The 21,475-nt window shown below is 49.9% G+C and overlaps 1 protein-coding gene and 2 long non-coding RNA genes across 5 annotated transcripts in view; 1 reads left to right on the top strand and 2 right to left on the bottom strand.

Moving 5' to 3' along the window:
• Nucleotides 1-984: 984 nt before the first annotated feature.
• Nucleotides 985-5,380, bottom strand: LOC145543441 (uncharacterized). Its single transcript, XR_014080714.1, has 4 exons — nt 4,839-5,380; nt 2,292-2,450; nt 1,237-1,941; nt 985-1,157 (listed from the first exon to the last, which is right to left on the bottom strand). It is a non-coding gene; the product is annotated as an uncharacterized LOC145543441 (long non-coding RNA).
• Nucleotides 5,381-13,298: 7,918 nt separating this feature from the next.
• LOC145543440 (uncharacterized) lies at nt 13,299-14,150 on the top strand. The gene is made up of 2 exons (XR_014080713.1): nt 13,299-13,751; nt 14,042-14,150. It is a non-coding gene; the product is annotated as an uncharacterized LOC145543440 (long non-coding RNA).
• A 3,780-nt stretch (nt 14,151-17,930) lies between these two features.
• Nucleotides 17,931-21,475, bottom strand: part of MYO19 (myosin XIX) — a 53,160-nt gene continuing 49,615 nt past the window's right edge. For all 3 annotated transcript variants that reach the window (XM_081584898.1, XM_081584890.1, XM_081584897.1), the window contains one exon: nt 17,931-19,433. In XM_081584898.1, coding sequence (XP_081441024.1) covers nt 19,428-19,433 — 6 coding nt within the window. In that variant the 3' untranslated portion in view covers nt 17,931-19,427. The remainder of the gene's footprint in view (nt 19,434-21,475) is intronic.

Here is a 21,475-nt window from a genome sequence, read left to right as displayed (position 1 = left end):
ATCAGTTTACTTTCCATTGTAAATAACACTGCAGAGAACATCTTCCCACTGGGATGGGAAGGGCCACAGGCTGGGGAAGGAAACTGGGGCTCCCAGATCCTCTTCCTAGCTCCTCACTGTGAAGGACAACCATCAGCTTCTGAAAATAGTTTGGAGGTAGGTTTAGGGTCCAAGGGACCCCTAGAGGCCAGGTAAAGAATCTTAATCAGAAATTCTAACTCTTTGATTGCTGAAGTACCTGTAAGATAGGGAATATGGGCGGGTGTGTGTGTGTGTGCATGGATCAAGGGGTAAGGAATGTGTTTCTGTGTAGATTTGCAGAGTAGAGACAATGTGAGAAAGAAATGCATGCCTGCTGGGGCCCCTTCCTATGGGTGTGTTTACACAACAACAGCGCCCTCTGCTGTCCCTGCTCCCCCAACAGTTCTGTGCCCTTTACAGTTCAGAAGTTCTTCCTCCTGTTCAACCTTGGGTTAGTCTGTCTTTCCCTAGTGTTTCTTTTTCAGTTCTGGGGAACACAGTAAGATAGTGACAATAAAATAACTTTCAAAGAGTTGAAAAACAATTCTTGAGGTCTACCCTATACCTGGTACTCAGATCTTTAGCTCTGATAAAAACTAATTTAGCTGAGTAAATGTTACAGATCTGTTTGGCTTTATTCAATGATTAATTTATTTTAAAAATTTAATTAATTTATTTGGCTGTGCTGGGTCTTAGCTAAAGCATACAGGATCTTTATTTGTGGCAGGCAAACTCTTAGTTGCAGCGTATAGGATCTAGTTCCCTGAACCTGGGCCCCCTGCAATGGGAGTATGGCATCATAGCCACTGGACCCCAGGATGTCCCTCAATGATTATTAATTGGGCAGCATCCAATCTAATAGATGGAATGGAGTTCCAAGGAGCTGTACAAAATGAAAGACTTATATAGGCAGAGGGAGTAGGCACAGAGACGTTGTACTAGACAAAACAACAACAAAACCAGTCTGGTTATGGCAAGTTCACTTTCCTTTAGAGAATAGCAGGGGTTATTCAGAATGAGGCAGATTGCTTAACTAGTGCTGGTCCTCTGAAGATCCAGCCTGAGCCCCTGCCTTCAGAAAGTGACTCCCTGGCTCTGGCTCCTGCTTGTCGGGAGAACGGATGAAGGTGTCAGAGCTGCAGATAGAAGCTGACATATAGCAAGGCTGCAAAGATAACTCACCTCCCACCTTTGATAAGGGCTACAGTTGGGTACCTGTGGAAGGGTCAGATCCATCTGCCCTGGCTCTTCCCTTATTATGGCAACGGAGGAAGGGGGCAGTGATTCTGCCTTAGTAAGTAACCCCAAACTTAACCTTGCAGGGTAAAGTTTATTAAACGAATTTCATGTAGGATGGGTAGGAGCAGGGCTTGCTGGCTTCAAGCGCATGGGACTTGTATAGTCGCCCAGAGGCTGTACTTGATTTAACGTTCTGCCGTTGCCCTCTCGAAAATCTTCGTTTTTGAACCAGGGGCTTCTGCGTTTCTATTTTGTAGCAGACCAGAGTTGGGGGCGGGCATGCGCAGTCTTCTCGCTGGCTCTCCACCCTCCCAGGGCGTCCGGAAACAGCCCGGCAACGGCGCCTCGGAGAGCTGGTGGACCAGCAGCAGCTTGTGGAGTCCTTGGCTGGCTCGGGTTCTGCTTTCTCGCAGGAAACGCTGCACACTCGCTTGTTCCGGAGCGCCGTCGGCTGTGTGCAGGGGCGCGTGACTCTGAGGCGGTCGCCATTCGCATCCGAGCACCGGCCACCCGGCTCAGCCTTCACCGGGAGGTAGTGCTGGGGCTTGCCATAGGCTCGGCTCTCCGGGAACACGCTGGACAGCACCTGCTCCGCAAACTTCTGCCTCCACTGTCTGGTTTCACACTGCGCCCGGGGATGGTCATCAGAAGGTGTGGGAAGTTCCTGAGCTGCGGGCGGCCCTGGAAGGTCATGCAGAGTCACAGCGGACGCGCAGGTGTGGCAGGACCCTCCTCGCGCTCGGGGAGCGCGCGAGGCCCGCGTCCCGGCTGCTCACTGTGCCTCTGAGCCCTGGTTTCTGAACTAGCCCCATCTTCTTTAGGCTTCTCAGAATTACTACCAGTGCGATCACGTTTAGCTCTTTGGGCAGTCTATCTACACCCTTAAGGGCAAAACATCTGGACCGGAAGTTGCTGTACTCTACCTGGGGAATCGCTGGCACCTTCCTTCTTGGTCGGACTTTGGGAGGCACGGGATGGGGGACGCCCACACGAGCTGGGGGTCACCCAGAGTCCAAGGAGGGCATACTCACTGTGTGAAAGGTGCAGGGGAGGAAGTTCTAGGGATTTTTCCGTCCTTAATTTTTGAATCAGGGGCTCTGCTTGTTGGGGCGGTCATGCGCAGTCTTCTCACTGGAAATCCACCCTCCCAGGGCACGGGGAAGTAGCCGGCCAAAAGTGTCTCGTAGAGCCTGTGGACCAGCAGCCGCAGGTTTTGAACCAGAGCCCCTGGTTCAAAAATTATCCCCCAGGTAGCAGCGTCTGCACATCTTGGATGCTCATAAGGGCGTTGGATCCCTGAAAATTGAGGGAGGCCTTCCCAGTCTCACCAAACAATTCACAAGACAGGTTTAGAGTGGGCAGGGACTATGTTCATAATGTGTGAGTTCCTACTAACACCAGGACAGAGCATGAGATTGGAGTTTTGCCCACGGCTCCCACGGTCCCCGGGTCTGGCCATTTTCTGAGCCCCCTCAGGCAACCTCAGAGCCCCTGCATGCCTCCAGTTCAAACCAGTGATGGTCTGAACTGTTGAGGCAGTTGATGATCCATGAGGGTTATTGGACCAGTGTGAACATGCCCTGGAGTTTGGGCATCCCCCTGAGGTGGGGACGCGGCTTCTCCTAGGGCTCAGAGGTCTGGGGGAATTTCAGCACCGTGGGATGGACAGCACCCTAGAGCTGCAGGCCTAAACCCAGTCGCCCAGGTGAGAGCCCCACTCCCCCACCGCGAGCTTTAGGGTGAGAGGCCAGACGGAGATACATTCCCGGCCAGGCCGAGCTCCTGGATCCTGATCTCAAGTCCCAGAGGCTTTGTGGGGCTTGGAGCAGTGCTCAGAGGATAGGGCCCCAGTTTGAGGTCCCGATGAGATGGGAGGAGGCGGGGAGGGAGCTCGAGCCGACCTAGCTGGGGAAAGTTGGTGTTCCAGAAACGCGGAGCCTACAACGGAGATCCTAGTCACTCCCCTGGAGCCTCCTTCCAGTTCTCCTGGAATACCAGTGTAGACGCTGACTCTGGTGCTCTTTGCAACAGAACCTCAGGCACTCGCAGGCCAGGTATGCAGCCTCCACTTCCCGCCCAAGATTCAAAGGGAAGATAAGGACACCTTTTGAAGGGAAATTAAGGTGTGGAAGGGCTATTCCAGGGGAGGGAGGCAGAGCGGTGACCTGGTAAACGCGTGGGAAGTTACAGACTTCGAGGAACCGTGTAATTGGCCCTTTGTAAGGCTCAGATTACACACCTCGTGCCAGGGCCTCCCTGCAGCGGAATGGTCCCCAGCGCCTCCGGGGCCGGTATGTCCCGGTCAGAGAGAAGCCCCGGGGCTCAGCGGGCAAAGGCGGAAGGGGAGGCGCTTGTGGTTCTGGGAGGGCGAGCGCAGCTGACTCGGGAATCCTAACAAGTTCCCCCTCCCCATCCCAGCGCCAGGATGAAACCCAGGGCTCCCACTAAACGTGACTCCATCCAGACACAATGCCCCATCTCCTGAACTTGCATTTAAGGCACCTGTTACACTCCACTGTCTAACTGGTCCCTGGTCACATCCACTCCACAGACAATTCCAGGGTTCCACCTCCTCACTATTTCAACCTCCTGGAATTTCTGATCCCACCCACCCGGAACACTACCCAGTCAGGCTTGAGCATCCCCCTTGGCCTGAAATGTCCTAGCTCCAACACCTCCATCCCTGCTTTTGTAGCTAACGTCACTCTGCAGAACTCTCCTGTCTACCCTTGTCAGTCTCTCTCAACAAGGCCCTGAGCTTCCTTGAGTTAGGAATTAGGTTGGCTTCTCCCATAGCAGCACTACACAGTAGAATACAGTAGGGGCCCCACAAATATTTGTCAATCAAGCTTTGTCTTGCTTTACTCAGCGTGGGTAGCATGGACTGAGGAAAGGTGGACTCCTAAGGGCCAGTGGCTCAGGATCACCCAGGGAGAATCTCAGTGAAACGACAGCTCCCTGATCCAACTGCTGACCCCAGTTTGGGTCTATCCAGTTGTAGGATCTATTGGCAGTGTTATGAAAATGCCACGGTAGGGGAAACCTTATGGTCTCAGGCGTTCTGAATTTCTTTGACAGTACAACAGGCCCAGAGATGGGCTGTGATTTGTCCCGGGTCACCTAGCAAAGTAGCAGAGAGCCAATGTCAAAGTTTTTTAAAAAGACGTGAACAGATGGGGAAAGTCGCTTTCCATCCCCAGAAAACTAAACTGGGGAAAACCTGGCTGTAGTGTGTGTTACTGCTGAAAAAGCTTCAGATGGCCCTGGCCAGGGTGAGACCACTGATATCAGCCACGCTGGCGCTGATCCTGGCCTTGCTGGGCCAGGATAAAGGAGGGACTGTAAGGACCGTTGTTTGTCCCACTCGTTCATTTTATAAGACCCAGAGAGAGTAGACAACTGCCCCAAGCCACACGGCGAGGTAGGGAGAGGGCCTAGGATACTGTTCTCGGAACTGACCTGTTTGAGAACAATTTCCTTCCACGTGAAGGAACCTCGACCTCCCAGACACCCATGAGGCAACCAGCCAGCGAGGTCCTCCAGTTTAGCCAAGTTTCTGCCTGGGTCTGGGGACCTACCTCGGATCGAGTGTACAACGCGCTACTTCTTAGTCTTGAGTGAAAAGTGAGACCGATCGATTGGTCTCACTGCCCGGCGTCGCTGAGCGCTGATTGGCTCTGGCTTGGAACAAGGAGCGAGGCGGAGGCGGGGCAGTGGGCGGGGCTTGGCGCGGGGCCCGCTGGTCCCGGCGCGGACCCGGCGCCCTGTGGCGCGCTGGGTACTCGGCGCACTGAAACGCCCGCGGGTTCTTTGGTGCTCGACGAGTGCCGCAGGCCCGGCTTCCCTCGCTTCTCGCCGCTCTGAGATCGAAAACTCGTCAAGCCCGCCTTTTATATCGTCCTCAGTCTGGCGCCTCCTTGCCTCACTCAGAGGCCCTTCCGAGGCTCGCAGGCGCTGTTGGAACTGTCGCTAAAACTCACTTATAACTGCACCTTCAGTGTCGATTTGGAAGCAGTGGTTTTCAAGAGAAATCATTTTCCAGCGGCCCTCCCGTGCTGAAAGCAAGGTTGGGGATCTAGGTTCCTGAACACATCTCCACACCCCTGATCTCCGGGATTCTGCCTCCAAGCATATTCCTGCTCTTTCTTTGTTGCTCATAATACACAAAACGGTGACCTTGGAACGTTGGTCACCATTTCACCTTGGAACATTGGTGACCATTGGTCACCTGGTCACCATTTCCTCAGATGAAAGAGGGACAGATTCGAGTAAGATTTGAAATAACAACAACAACAAAAATCACAATAGCAAAAGGTAAATACCATGCCATCTGAGAGAACAAACTGGCAACAAATAACTCAATTCTCTGAAAGGGAAATTAATTAAAAACTCAGAGAAGATGCCAGAACACTTAGCTAGCAGGTTTAAAGAAGAAAGGGGTGGGGTGGGAGGGGGACTTCCCTAGCAGTACCTTGATTAGGACCCCAGCCTCCGCTGTAGGAGGCATGGGTTCCATCCCTGGCGGGGGAACTGAGATCCTGCAAGCAGCATGGTGTGGCAATAAAAAAAGAGTAAGGGGGCTCTGGAAAATTCCTAGCTGTATTGATACGAATAATCGAAGCCTACAGCCCAGAAGGGCAGGCCCAGCAGGGTTAGAGACTGGCCATTGTCCCAGCTTTCCCTGTGGGTTCATGGGCTTTGCTGCCTGCCTTTAAGGTGGAGCCACAATCACACACGTTCCCTGAGGCAGTGCTCTGATGAATGTGACCCCAGTCCAGTTGTGTCCTACCCTTTGGACAGTGTAATCTCTGAGGCCAGAAGCACCAGCTTCCTCTGAAGGCCTCTCATATTCATGGAATTATGGGCTAGGGCCAGCCCCAGAGGCCAGAGGCAGATATTTGCCCCCAGGAGCCTGGTCTGCATTGGGGGCAGGGGCAAGGAGCTCAGGGAACAGGGGCCCTGGAAGAAAGGGTTCTCCTTTATTCCTTTGACCTTAGAAAAAATTTTTCTATATTCCAATGAATTAAAAAAAAATTTTTTCCCCCATAACTTCAGATTTTCCAGCCCTCTTAATAGAAACTTGGAAGCAAAACTATGTTTTGACATTTCCCAGCACCAGACTGCAAACAGCTGGAATCCTTTAACTGGACTGGTTCAGTGTGACTGCATTGGCCTAGTATTCCCAGTGTCACTTTTTAACTCTTACAACCCTGCAGTGTGGGTGGTATCACCCCATTTTATACATGAGGAATGCAAGGCTCAGAGAGGTTCAGGAACTTGCCTGAAGCCACTTAGTTAGCAGTGGCCGATCCAGTGTTCTGATTCAGATCTGTCTCATGTCAAAGTACGCTTTAAATGGATGAGTTGTATGTGAATTATATCTCAGTACAATTTCTAAAAATATAGCAGTCACTAATTTTAGCCATAAGAGGAGTATGTTTAAGATTAATATTTTATGGGTGGCAACACAGTGACTCATTGGAAAAGACCTTGATGCTGGGAAAGATTGGGGGCATGAGGAAAAGGGGACAACAGAGGATGAGATGGTTAGATGTCATCATTGACTCAGTGGACGTGAGTTTGAGCAAACTCTGGGAGATGGTGAAGGACAGGGGAGTTTGGCGTGCTACAGTTTACGAGGTGGCAGAGTCTGACATGACTGAGAGACTGAACAACAACACAGTGACCTTATTTTGGTTGGTTCTTGGACAAAATTATGAAGTGGTTTTATTGTGTTTCATTTTGTCATGTTCTCAGAGTAACTTTGTGTGAGGTTGGTATTCTGTGATTGTTTATGTCCACAGAAGGACATGAAATGTCCAGCCAGAGACCTGGCTCTGAGTGTTTGAGGTCTGTGAACATCAGATCAGTTCTGGTTGTCAAAGGCTGGTTTTTCTCTTCCTCGGCACACACTGGGAACCTCAACTGGGCCCTCAGGGACCCACAAGAATGCGAGTAAACACTTGGAAAGTCCACAGAAACTCTGATCCCACCCTCCTGCTGGTTTGAGCCTGGGCTCCCATGCCTGGGATCTGGGAACTGGGGATACCAGGCCAGAGGCGAGTATGTGTCATCTGTGATACAGGGATGTTTTGTACTTGTTATGTTTGTTGCTAATTCAGAATATTTAGAGGCAGAAGTTTCCCCCACTGTCTCTGCCAAGGAGCATCCCCCCCCCTCAATACTCCAGTGATTACTTCCAGCCCCCTCCCTGCTGGTTCTTCCCCCAGGACTCCCTCCATAACTCTGGGAGGACTTGGAGGGTAGGGCTGAGGGGCTGAAGCTTTTTCAGGCCTGGCAATAAGGGGACTTTTTCTGTCTCTGTCTGCTCTCCATTGCAGAGATCCAGGTTGGGAGTTCAGACTATTGATTAAGACTTCTTTTGTGTTGCGATTAATTTCAACAGGCATTGAGGGGTATCTGGAGTCCCTGTACCTCCTTGCTGGTAGCCATCAAATGATGCAGAGGACAGGTCAGGTAGAGGCCGGGGTTCACTGTTTCAGAGTGTGTGTTGGCCTTTCCCTGATCTGTCAGGACTAGGAGTGCAAGACCTCATTCCCTGTATTTCTTCCCCATGTCCAGTATGGGTCGTGGCAGAACTGAATTTAAATCTTACATTATTCAGGATTGGGAAAGGATAAATTAGGAATTTGGGATTAACATAGATGCACTACTATATATACAATAGATAAACAACAAGGTCCTACTGTGTAGCACAGGGAACTGTATTATTTATGTATGTGTATATATATATATATTTTTTTTTTTTTTTTTTTGCCACATTGCTTGGCTTTCGGGATCTTCATTCTCTGACCAGGGATTGAACCCGGGTCACAACACAGAGATTGCCAAGTCCTAACCCCTGGACTGCCAGGGAACTCCTTTCATTATTTTTACTAAACACTTATTTATTTGGCTGCTCTGGGTCTTAGTTGTAGCATATGGGATCTAGTTCCCTGACCAGGGGTTAAACCCAGACCTGCTGCATTTGGGAGCCTGGAGTCTTAACCACTGGACCACCAGGGAAGTCCCATCCCTTCATTATTTTTTTTTCATTCCTTCATTATTATGAGCACGTAAATACTGTTCACAACAGAACCTTGTTATGCAATAAAATTGCATTTCCTATTTTGTAAAATATTTTGCTTTTCCTGTAGTTAATAGTTGACCTCTTTTTCACTTGCTTAGTTTCTTTGTAGCTATGTATTTTATGTCTTATTTCAGAACTCTTTCCCAAATGCTTTATCACTCCTACATTTTCTTCTAGAATGTTACTCCATGTGTTTAGGTTCATGATCCATTTTCAGTTAACTCTTCTACGTAGTGTAAGATTGTAGTTGAATTTTTTGAGGGGAGGAAGCATAGGCAAAGATTATTCCCCCCCTTCCCTCCCCCCAGTGAATTGCTTTGGTGCATTTGTCAAAAATCAGTTGACTGGGAATTCTCTGGTGGTCCAGTAGTTAGGACTCCATGCTTCCACTGCAGCGAACAAGAGTTCTATCGCTGGTTGGGGAACTAAGATCCTGTAAGTCCTGCTGGCCAAAAAAAAAAATCAGTTAACCATATAGTGTAGGCCTATTTCTGGGTTCTCTATTCTGTTTCTGTACGCCTATTATTAATTAAGTCCCGATCTGACCTCCAGAGCCAGCAAACACCCGTTGATCATGCTGACAGTCTCACACGTCCCTCCAGCCTCCTTACCCTACAGAATCCTGGAGGCTCTTAGACCTCCTGCTCCTGTTTGGATTGGGAATTGCCTGGTATTGCTGCCATGTAACTCACCCGAGAGCATCTCTACCCCTTCATCTGGGGATCCCCAGGCCCCCTCCTATGATAGGTCTTCTTTTTCTGGATCCCACGGCTTCCTCATTCTTAGTTGTTTTTTTTTTTTTTTTAAGCTCTTCTGGGTCTTCACTGGAGCAAGTGGAGCCTTCTCTTATTGAGGAGCATGGGGTCTAGAGCTTGCAGGGTCAGTAGTTGTGGTGTGTGGGCTTAATTGTCCTGTAACATATGGAATCTTAGTCCCTAACTAGGTATCGAACCCTGCATCCTCTGCATTGCAAGGTGGTATCTTAACCACTGGACCACCAGGGAAGTTCCCTTAGTTCACTTCTTTGTGTTTTTTGTGGAGCACATTCCCTGGCATTTCCTGGTAGAGGCACATGGAAGGTAAGTTTTTGAGACCGTCAACATCTAATGATATTTTCTTTCTACCCTCACATTTGGTTGATATTTGAATGACATAATTCCTAAGTTAGAGATAATTTTCCCTCCAAAGTTTGGAATTTTCTTCTCATGTGCTATAACAATTCATAGTCCCTAGTGTCTGATTACTTTTTTTGCAGAACGTTTTAGGACTTCTTTATCTATGTGTTTCTGTGTTCAGTGGCTCAGTCGTGTGCGACTCTTTTGCAACCCACGTAGCCTGCCAGGCTCCTCTGTCCATGAGATTGCCCAGAATACTGGAGTGGGTTGCCATTTCCTCCTCCAGGGGATCTTCCTGACCTAGGCCGAACCCATGTCTCCCGCATTGGCAGGCGGATTCTGTACCACTGAGCCGATGGGGAAGCCACTGTCAGTGCTGTGCCTTGTGTGGTATTTTTCATCCATTGTGTTGGATATGGTATGAGCCCCTTCAGCCTGTCAACTCATGCTCTTCCATTATGGAGGTTAAAAAAATAGTCCTACCATTTTCTCTTTCTAGAACTCCTACTAATATGAAGTTTAATCTTCTACGTTTCTTAGCTCTTTTAAAAAATCTATTCTGTAACTCTCCTTTCTGGGAAATTTTTCTCAACCTTAGCCTCCAATTCTGTCTGGGGATGAAGGGATACAGAATTGGAGATGGGGGCAGAAGAGGGGATGGGGACCCCTGGAGATGTGTAAGGGAGTTGTTATTGCTTCGTACACTGCCCAGTTTGATGTTCCCAACCTTCCCCCGGGTAATTCAGGTTGTGGAATTCTAGTTCACTTGGATGCCTAATCATTCGGTTTGGCAGGATCCCTACCATGCTGGACTTTAAGGAAGTCCCTGCAGTAGCCCCTCACTTTCCCTCATTCTGCCAGGCCTGCAGGATATATGTGGACTCACATTCTTCCCCAAGAGCCTGGCCCAGCTTCTTTATGCTGCCCAGTATCACAGCAATCACAGTTACGCCCAAGTCACTGAGCAACTGAGTCATTTACTCTTTCAAGGGCAAGATTTGGGACTCCAAGTTGCAGAGCTCTTCACTGGGGACACCTGATTTCACCTACTTGTCTGGACATTGGGTTAGGGGGAGGGGCTGTAAACATCCACAGAAGTCAAGGTCGTCTGGAGTGGAGGGAGAGACATCTTTACTGCAGGAAATGTGTATGTCTGTCTCACCCCACTCCCCTCAGGTAGCAGGGCTTGCTGGGTTTGGATGCAAGTGGGAAGAATTGAGTTCCTGCAAAGTGAGTGGACCCTCCTCTGGGCCCAGTCTCCCCATGGAACTCATAGGACAAGTTGAAAGGGGTCTCTGGAGATGCCCATAGTTCTACTGGTTTCAGGATGGAGCACAAAAATTGACTACTGTCCACTCTGGAGTCGTTTAACCCCCCAGGCAAACATAGGCTCTCCCTGGGCCTTCTCAGGGATCTCGGGCCTCTGAGGCGATCCCAGTTTAAACCTGCTAGGCAGACAAGGATCCTTGCGAATTATTAGGCCAGTGTGAATGAGGCCAGAGCCTGCCAGGATGGGAATGGCGGCTGCAGGCGGGACTGTTGTCTGTTCTCAGTCGGTGGGGCCCAGGACGCTTCAGCACTGTGCGCTGGACAGCGCCTTCGGAGCAGTCGGGTGGGGCCCAAACGGTAACAAGTGTCATCTCTTAACCAGAACTCACCCAGGGGAAAGGGCCGGGTTTCCGGGCAGGCTCTGAGCGGGGGAGGGGGGGCGGTTGGCAAGGCATCCTGGCCCTAGCGCGGGCCAGTGATTTGACCAAAGAAGGGAAGGCAAAGAGGGTGGCAAACTAAGGCTCTGGAAGGGTGAGCACACTTGGCATAGGAAACCTGAGGAGGTTGGGATCGCCACTGAGGCTGAGATGAGATGCAGGGTTCCTGTTAAAGCATGGTTAAGTCCTGAGCCTGGCCGCTCTCAGCTGATTACAGTTCCTCTATGGGGACTAATTTCTGACTAGTCCACGCCTGGAGGCTCCTCGACCCAGAGCTTCCTGGGCTAGGTCTCCCCAGCTGGGACCCCTCATCCTGGACTACGCACCCTGGGAGCAGAGGTCACAGAGCAGGTCACTGGTTTGTGCCCCTCTCCGCTTCCCCACCCCACCCCTGTCCCCAGGAAAGGCTTCTCCTCAGGGCCCCAGGGCCCCCTCTGGGCACATAGTAGAAGCAGCTCCATAATTATTTGTCAGGGGACCAGCCTCACCCTTCTTTCTTCAGGGAGGATGGCCTGGGCTGGAAAACAGAGCCTGGAGTTTTTGTTACCTGACCCAGCCAAACTCTGGACAAGTCCTCAGGGTCCTGGGAGCCTTGTGTTTGTTTTTGGACACTGTCCTGGGGTTTGCTGTGGCCATGAGGCAGGGAGACTGGTTCTCAGCCATTGGTACAGATCCGCCTGACCCCAGTGCCAGAACTTGTTATGCAAGTGACGTGGGCAGGGACAACCGGCTCTGCATACACACCAACACTTATTGCTACACCTGCCCAGTCCTACCTACCGTTCACTGTACAGTCAGGCTACTGGCCCAGAGAGGGGCTGTGAACCATCCCAAGCCACACAACAAGGCAGGGGAGGGCCAGCGCTGGGTAGGACCTGAAGCATCATGGAAACATCGTTCCAACTGTAATAAACCAATGGGGAAAAACCAGGGAACAGCAGCTCGGAACTTAGCCTTCCGCTATGTACTCATGGACTTCCGCCTTTGTCACAGCCACATGTGCAGCTGTACTGCAAACTCTGGACAAGCTCTCAGGGTCCTGGGAGCCTTGCATTTGTTTTTGTCCTGGGGTTTGTTGTGGCCATGAGGCAGGGGAACTGGTTCTCAGCCCCCAGCTGTCTCCTCTGGTACCCGTAAGTGGAGAATGTGACTGAGAGAGTGATCACTTGACAGCTGCCAGGAAAACCAGCACTGTTTGGATCTAATTGGGAAGAAGAAGTGCAGATATCAGCTGTCTCCAGGTGTTTGTTGTTGATTATATTGGTCTGCATAGGTTCTTTTTTGGGAAGCAGGGGGGCCTTCCCCAATGGCTCATCAGGTAAAGAATTCACTTGCAATGCAGGAGACACAGGCAAAGCGGGTTCTATCCCTGGATTGAGAAGATCCCTTGGAGGAGGAAATGGCAACCCTCTCCAATATTCTTGCCTGAAAAATCCCGTGGACAGAGAAGCCTGACAGGCTATAGTCCAAGGGGTCACAAAGGGTCAGACACTACTGAGCTACTAAGCAAGAAGGGTCTTGTTGTTTTTTTTTAATTATTATTTGGTGGCAGTAGGTCTTCTTGCTGTGCGCTGGCTTTCTCTGGTTGCCATGCAGTCTCTTATTGCAGTGATTTGTCTTATTGCAGAGCAGGGGCTTCAGCAGTTGCAGCTAGCAGTCTATTAGAGACTCTTAGAACCTGGGGCTGGCTCACAGGAGAGCTGACCCATTTTGTGGGCAAGTAGCCAATTTGGGGACTTCTCTGGTGGCTCAGCTGGTAAAGAATCCACCTGCAATTCGGGAGACCTGGGTTCAATTCCTGGGTTGGGGAGATGCCCTGGTGGAGGGCATGGCAACTCACTCTAGTATTCTTGACTGGAGAATCTCCATGGACAGAGGAGCCTGGTGGGCTACAGTCCATGGGGTCTCAAAGAATCAGACACAACTGAGTGACTAAGCACAGCACAGCCAATTTTTATAGCCTCAAGACAAAGAAAATTCCTGCTGGAATGGTGGCATTAGGTGAGTGGTTAGGATGTTACAGGGTGGGTACTAGGGTGAGTATTTCACCTAGTATGGGATCAGGGGACCAGCCTGTTTGGATCACGAGGCTCATGGCAACAGTTGCTATGGGGCTTGGTCAGTTCCAGAGATTTTTGTTCTGTGATCTTGGTACAGGGCTCCACACCTGTGACCTTGGTCATTAGGGCTCCATGAGGCACTCTAGTCTCTTGCTCTCGGGATAGTCCCTAAGCTCCAACGGTGTCAAGCTGCAACCTCTCTCCCAGAACATTCTCTAACTAGAACAGCAGCCACACCTCTCACCCAGATAAAACCACTGCTGCCCCAGGGCACTGTGACACCAGTGTCCAAGTGGATGATGTCAGAGTCACAGGGGAAGCAGAGAGGTGTGAGGACAGTCGCAGGCTCAGGTGCAGCTCTCGCAGGGCATGGGGTGTGGGGTGGAGGGAAGTATGGGTCTGTGGCCCCGGGTGGTGCTGCTTTGATGCCTGCTGGAGACGTGAGAGGTTACAGACAAACTCAACTAGGGGCTTGAAACTAAAGAGACACCAAGAAGAAACAGGAAAAAGAAAGAGAGAGGTAAGGAGAGACAGAGACAGAAAGAATTTCAAAAGGCGCAGGTAAATCTGACTCCCTGTCACCTCCTGGTTCTCTGAGTGAGTGTCCTGAACAGAACCTGAGAGGGAGGTGGGGCTACTGGGCCCCTGGTTCTAGCTCCTCCTGCTTATTAGAAAGTGTAGGGAGTTCTCCAAGCTGTGGATTGTGCTGCCTTTAAGACTTAATCTTTATGAGGGAGTCTAATGTATCCAAACCTCCACAGTAAGGCTGGCTGCTCACTGCAGTTTAAGTTTTATGTTTGTTTTCCACAGGCTGTTTGGAAGAATCCTGAGATCCATACCATTCTCCTGATCACATGGTTGCTTGGCTACACCGTTAGTGTTCTACTTTTTTGCAAAATGCAGAGGCTGAGAATCTTCACATTCTGCTCTTTTTTGCTTAGCAATTCCACCTATAAGTCATTTCTCTCTTCTTACATATTACTGAATGCAGTCAGGAGGAGCCAAGCCATGCTTTCAATGCTTTGCTTAGAAATCTAGCTAAACATCCGGGAGAAGGCAATGGCAACCCACTCCAGTACTCTTTCCTGGAAAATCCCATGGATGGAGGAGCCTGGTAGGCAGCAGTCCGTGGGGTCGCGAAGAGTCGGACACGACTGAGTGACTTCACTTTCACTTTTCACTTTCATGCATTGGAGAAGGAAATGGCAACCCACTCCAGTGTTCTTGCCTGGGGAATCCCAGGGACGGCGGAGCCTGATGGGCTGCCGTCTATGGGGTCGCACAGAGTCGGACACGACTGAAGTGACTTAGCAGCAACAGCAGCAGCTAAACATCCAGTGGCATCACTCGGAAGAGCCACCTTCCACAGAACTTGGAAACAGGAACACAATCCAGCCAAGTTCTTTGCCACTTTTTACTAAGGATCAGCTTTCTTCCAGTTTCCAGTGTTGTTTATTTCCTCCTGAGACCTCAACAGAGTGGCCTTTACAACACACATTTCTATCAACATTCAATTCACCAACACTTAGCTATTCTCTAAAAAGACTGATGCAAAGAACTGGCTCATTGGAAAAGACCCTGATGCTGGGAAAGATTGAGGGTATGAAGAGAAGAGGATGACTGAGGATGAGATGGTTGGATGGCATCACCAACTCAATGGACATGAGTTTGAGCAAACTCCAGGACATAGTGAAGGACAGGGAAGCCTGGCATGCTGCAGTCCATGGGGTCACAAAGAGTCGGACATGACTGAGCGACTGAACAACAGCAAGAAGATTGAGGCTTTCTCTACAGCTCTTCTCCTCTTCTGAGGCCACACTCAAATTGCCTTTGAAGGTCCCTTCATGGCAGTGTAGGCTTTTTCTAGGCTGCATCTCAAAACTCTTCTGGCCTCTACCATTACCGGGTTCCAAAGCTGTTTTCACATTTTTAGGTTCCTGGTACCAATTTCTGTCTTAAACCGTTTGGGCTGCTATAATAAAAATACTATAAAATGGGTGGCTTGAATAGCAAACATCTAGGAAAATATTTATTTGCATTGGGTCTTAGTTGCAGCACGCAGGCATGTGGCATATGGGGTTTTTCATGGCTGTGCGTGGGCTCTTCCTTGTAGTGCTGGGCTCAGTTGGCCCACAAAACATGGGATCTTAGTTCTCTGATGGGGCATTGAACTCACCCAGCAAGGAAGTCCCATACCCTTTTTTCCTCACAGTTCTGGAGGGTGGGAAGTCCAAGATCAAGGTGCAACCAGACTTGGTGCCTGCTTCACAGACTGTTATTCATGGAAAGAGGGCATGAGAACTCTCTGGGGTGTCATTTATAAGGGCACTAACACCATTCATGAGTGTTCCATCCTCATGAGCTTATCACCTATCAAAGGCCCCACCCACCTCTTAATACTATCACATTGGGGCTTGGGGCTGGGATTTCAGCATATGAATTTTGAGGGGGTGCAGATGTCCAATTCATAGCAGACTCCTTGCCAATACTTGGTATTGCCAATCTTCGTAATTTTAGTTACTCTTGTACGTTTATGGTATCACTCACCTAGAGCCAGACATCCTGGAATGTGAAGTCAAGTGGGCCTTAGGAAGCATCACTACGAACAAAGCTAGTGGAGGTGATGGAATTCCCGTTGAGCTATTTCAAATCCTCAAAGATGATGCTGTGAAAGTGCTGCACTCAATACGCCAGCAAATTTGGAAAACTCAGCAGTGGCCACAGGACTGGAAAAGGTCAGTTTTCATTCCAATCCCAAAGAAAGGCAATGCCAAAGAATTCTCAAACTACCGCACAATTGCACTCATCTCACACACTAGTAATGCTTAAAATTCTCCAAGCCAGGCTTCAACAATACGTGAACCGTGAACTTCCAGATGTTCAAGCTGGATTTAGAAAAGGCAGAGGAACCAGAGATCAAATTGCCAACATCCGATGGATCTTCAAAAAAGCAAGAGAGTTCCAGAAAAACATCTATTTCTGCTTTATTGACTATGCCAAAGCCTTTGACTGTGTGGATCACAATAAACTGTGGAAAATTCTGAAAGAAATGGGCATACCAGACCACCTGACCTGCCTCTTGAGAAACCTGTATGCAGGTCAGGAAGCAACAGTTAGAACTGGACATGGAACAACAGACTGGTTCCAAATAGGAAAAGGAGTACGTCAAGGCTGTATATTGTCACCCTGCTTATTTAACTTATATGCAGAGTACATCATGAGAAACGCTGGGCTGGAAGAAACACAAGCTGGAATCAAGATTGCCGGGAGAAATATCAATAACCTCAGATATGCAGATGACACCACCTTTATGGCAGAAAGCGAAGAAGAACTAAAGAGCCTCTTGATGAAAGTGAAAGAGGAGAGTGAAAAAGTTGGCTTAAAGCTCAACATTCAGAAAACTTAAGATCATGGCATCTGGTCCCATCACTTCATGGGAAATAGATGGAGAAACAGTGGAAACAGTGTCAGACTTTATTTTTTTGGGCTCCAAAATCACTGCTGATGGTGATTGCAGCCATGAAATTAAAAGACGCTTACTCCTTGGAAGGAAGGTTATGGCCAACCTAGATAGCATATTTAAAAGCAGAGACATTACTTTGCCAACAAAGGTCTGTCTAGTCAAGGCTATGGTTTTTCCAGTGGTCATGTATGGATGTGAGAGTTGGACGGTGAAGAAAGCTGAGCGCCGCAGAATTGATGCTTTTGAACTGTGGTGTTGGAGAAGACTCTTGAGAGTTTCTTGGACTGCAAGGAGATCCAACCAGTCCATCCTAAAGGAGATCAGTCCTGGGTATTCATTGGAAGGACTGATGTTGAAGCTGAAACTCCAATACTTTAGCCACCTGATGCGAAGAGCTGACTCATTGGAAAAGACTCTGATGCTGGGAAAGATTGAGGGCAGGAGGCGAACGGGACAACGGAGGATGAGATGGCTGGATGGCACCATCAACTTGATGGCCATGGGTTTGGGTGGACTCTGGGAGTTGGTGATGGACAGGGAGGCCTGGGGTGCTGTAGTTCATGGGGTCGCAAAGAGTCAGACACGACTGAGTGACTGAACTGGACTGATTGTGATTTTAATTTGCATCTGATATCATTTTCCTATTGCCTGAATAACTTTCCTGTGCAGATCTGCTGATGAAGGAGTCTCAGGACTTTTATTTTTATTTGATTCCTTTAATCTCTGTTCTAGGGAATATATGGTGAGAGATGTATGTATGTTGACTTGCAAGTGGGAGAAGGTGTGAGAAAATGAAAGTGTGGGGTTTGGGTGATAGTGACCTTTAAGGTCTGTGCACTTCTGTCAGTTCTGCTGAGATAATGCAATTATTCTCTCTCTTTTAAAAAAATTTTTAAAAACTACTTTTTTGACTGTGTCGGGTCTTGTCACATAACACAGGCTCTTTGGTTGCAGCACACGGACTCTCTAGTTGCCGTGCAGGAGCTTAATTGATTCACAGCACGTGGAATCTTAGTTCCCCGACCAGGGATCGAAAGCTGTGTCCCCTGCATTACAAGGCAGATTGTTGACAACTGGCCCAGCAGGGAAGCCCCTATGTTTTCTGTTGTTTGGAAGTTCTTCTTGGGGCCTAACGGAAGGTCAGACTGTCATTGTCTTGAGTTGAGGAATCAATGCCATTGCAAGATAAAATAATATGCAGAGAGTTGAAATCAGATAACTTGGAATACACGCCACCAGAATCTCAGGCTGTCTTTATTTGATTCATACCAACAACCTCACCCCTTTTAACTTCTGAAGCACTCTTTTAGATACCAGAGAGTAAGTGGAAGGGAGGATGAAACTGGAAGGTATAGGTTCCCTAAACACACCACCGTAGACACTTCTCGGTGCAACCAAGAGGGTGGAGGGATGGAGGTATTAGGACTGCAGAAAGAAGCTGAGATTGAGCACAGCTCCACAGGGAACCTAGCTTTATCAACCTCTGGCCTCGGATACGGGCATCATGCAGCCTATGTGCCCACCCCATCATGGAATCAGGAAAGACACAGGGCACTGGATGCACCCTAGTTAGTAACCTGAAAGCTCCAGAAGTACTATTAAGCTTTCATCAAGCTAATATGGGGTAGACAGCTTCCAGTTGGATCTCTGCCTCAGGGGTTGCCAAGAAGCGTGGAGCTGGGGGTCAGCTCTGGAACTCTCCCTGGACAGCCAGGCGCATTTGAAGCCCTCGGCTGGCCTGGCGTGGGCCTTGCTTTCACGGAAGAGTCACTGCTGCCCATCCAGTCGTTGGCTTCAACTCCGCACTCTTGACCCTCTTTCTTGTGCAGGCCAGGCCTGGGTTTGCTTTTCCTTGCGAGGTCAGTGTTGCCCCCATGGAAGTTGCAAAGTCAGGTGCGAGAGACGCTGCAGACCTGCTCTGGCGCGGGCCACGCCAGGACCAATCTCGATCTGGGGCGCCCTCTGGCGGTGCTCGGTGCCCGACCTGGGCCTCCGCGTTGAAGATGTCTCCAGTCTTCCGCGTGGGCGCAGGGCTGGGCCTGCCTGGAATGTGTTGGACAGCGCCTGCCAGGCAGCGGGGCTCTGGAAACCATTCTGCCTTGATTATTACCTCTCCTAGGCCTCGAGCTGACGCTGAGAAGCCGTGAGGCAGCCTTAGGTGCTAGGAGGGCGTGATGGGGGACCATAGAGGGCCAGGGCAAATCAGAGTGGATGTCTAGTAGTTGGGCCCAGTGTCATTCCTGTCTTTCTGCTCTGAACTAGCCACTGCCCAGAGGAGCTGTACCAGGCTTCTGTCACTGCTTCTTGGTGTTCCCCAACCTCCCCGCCATCTCAGTTGAGCCACCTCCTTTCTTGGATATTGGAGTGGGAGGGGTCCATGGACGATGAGGGTCACCCAGAGTAGAAGAGGTATTTCTACTGAATGCAATGTGCATGAGAGGAATTCCAGGAACTTTCTTTTTGCTGGAGTCACCATCTCTGAAGCCAAAGATAGGGGAGTCAGCATGGTATAGATGTGGATGGGGTTAGCTTGAAACCCTGAAAATTGTGGAAATTCTCCACGGTCTCAGTCTCCAAACACAACTCACAGGAAAATTCTGGGTGGGCGATGGTGATGTCCATAGCGAGGGAATTAGTACTGATGCCAGAGAGCATGGGATTCAAGTCGCTGACCTCTGTGCTTCCCTGTTAAGTGCGGACTTTCTGGGAGATTTTGATTCAAACCAGCAGTGGTCACAACTGTTGACAGAAACAAGAAATGCTTCAGAGTATTGGATCAGTGGGAAAACATTGGATTTTGGTGTGAGTTCTGTTAGGAGACTGGAGGCAGGGGCAGCTGCATGCTGGGGCAGGTAGGCAACCAGAGGGGCAGTGCCACTTCAGCACTGAGGACTGGACAGCACCCTAGACAGTCTGGCAAAGCTGAAGGAGTGACAGCTAGTCACTCTAGCTCAACCCCAGTGCGGCTCACTGAGGCTGGCAGCATAACCCTTTTAGAGGGGCCTGAGTTCCAAGACCTCGGCCTCCAGGGACTCAGAGCCTGGAACCTGGGCTTATGGGGTTGGGACCAGAGCTCCAAAAGAGTTATAGACTCTAGATACCATGTAAATAACCTTTTGTAGCACTTCAGGTCGCAAACCTTTTTACAGTCACCTCTGCCTTGCAATAGCTCAGGAAAGTAGGAACATCTACTTTAACAGACCAGGGAGCTCAGATAGGGTAGCCAGTCTCTCCAAGTCACACAGCCAGTGAGGGGTCTGAGCTAAGACTTGAATGGCTGCTTGTGTTGTAGCAGATTCATCCCTGCAGACTGTGACAGTGGTGCGGGGCCCTTGTAGTAATGAGATCCTGAGGGCTGATGGATCATTGCAAAGGGGTTAGGGTTAGGATTAGGGGGTGAGGGTGACTTATGGCCCTAAGACAGCACTGCACATGTGGAGTGGGAACCCTGGTTAAGCTGGACAGTGCTCAGGGCTTTGAAGAGGAGCAGGGCTCCCAATAAAATGTGACTTTGTCTATTCCTAAAGGCCGAGGTGGCATTCAAGCCCTTTTTTGGACCAGGATCTCCACCTTCGGGCCAGAGGTCACTCATCTGTTCCCTGGCCAATCAGCCCCACCAAGGGACTCTCCCTCCTGCCTTCACTGTAAGACTTAAGCTCCCAGAGACAGTATCTGCTAATCCCTGGGTGTTCCCAGCCCAGCGTCTGGGAAGCACAGGGCTCACAGTTAGAGCTCAATAAACATTTGTCAGCGGCCAAGGCTTGTCTTCCTTTCCTAGGAGAAAAATGGCTGGGAAGGGCACATGTGTGTCACATGGTCTAACCGAGTCTGGTTTGGCCAGCGTGTGGACTTCTCATTTGCTGTGCTTAGTTGCGCATTCGTGTCTGACTCTTTGCCATGCCATGGACTGTGGCCCGCCAGGCTCCTCTCTGTCCATGGGGATTCTCCAGGCCAGAATACTGGAGTGGGTAGCCTTTTTCTTGTCCAGGGATTTTCCCAACCCAGGGATCGAACCCAGGTCTCCTGCATTGCAGGCGGATTGTTTACAAGCTGAGCCACCAGGGAAGCCCAGATGAGATGTGTGGGGAGAACCCAATACCCATGCAATACTGAGAAAGTCCAAGGTAGAAGACAAAGGGCGTTTAGTTCCACCTATTCTTTTTAGGTATATGCAGGGCAACAGAGCCAGAGAGTGACAATGACTTGCTGAAAGTCACATAGCTGTGTAGGGACAGGAACAGGGCTATACAACAAGTTCTTCCACGATGTGACCTAATCAGGGAGTGAAAGTCGCTCAGTTGTGTCCGACTCTTTGCGACCCCGTGGACTGTATATATGCGATCCATGAAATTCTCCAGGCCAGAATACTGAAGTGGGTAGCCGTTCCCTTCGCCAGGGGATCTTTCCAACCCAGGGATCGAACCCAGGTTTCTCTCCCGCATTGTGGGAGGATTGTTTACCAACGAGCCTCAGTTCAGTTCAGTCGCTCAGTCGTGTCCGACTCTCTGCGACCCCATGAATTGCAGCACGCCAGGCCTCTCTGTCCATCACCAACTCCCGGAGTCTACCCAAACCCATGTTCATCGAGTCGGTGATGCCATCCAACCATCTCATCCTCTGTCGTCCCCTTCTCCTCCCGCCCCCAATCCTACCCAGCATTAGGGTCTTTTCCAATGAGTCAACCCTTCCCATGAGGTGGCCAAAGTATTGGAGCTTCAGCTTCAACATCAGACCTTCCAATGAACACCCAGGATTGATCTCTTTTAGGATGGATTGATTGG

This window comes from Giraffa tippelskirchi, chromosome 3 (genome assembly GCF_054371585.1).
Source record: "Giraffa tippelskirchi isolate mGirTip1 chromosome 3, T2T-mGirTip1v1.2.pri, whole genome shotgun sequence".
NCBI lineage: Eukaryota > Metazoa > Chordata > Mammalia > Artiodactyla > Giraffidae > Giraffa > Giraffa tippelskirchi.
The sequence above is the reverse complement of the archived record's forward strand: the minus strand, read 5'-3'. Positions and strand labels throughout refer to the sequence as shown.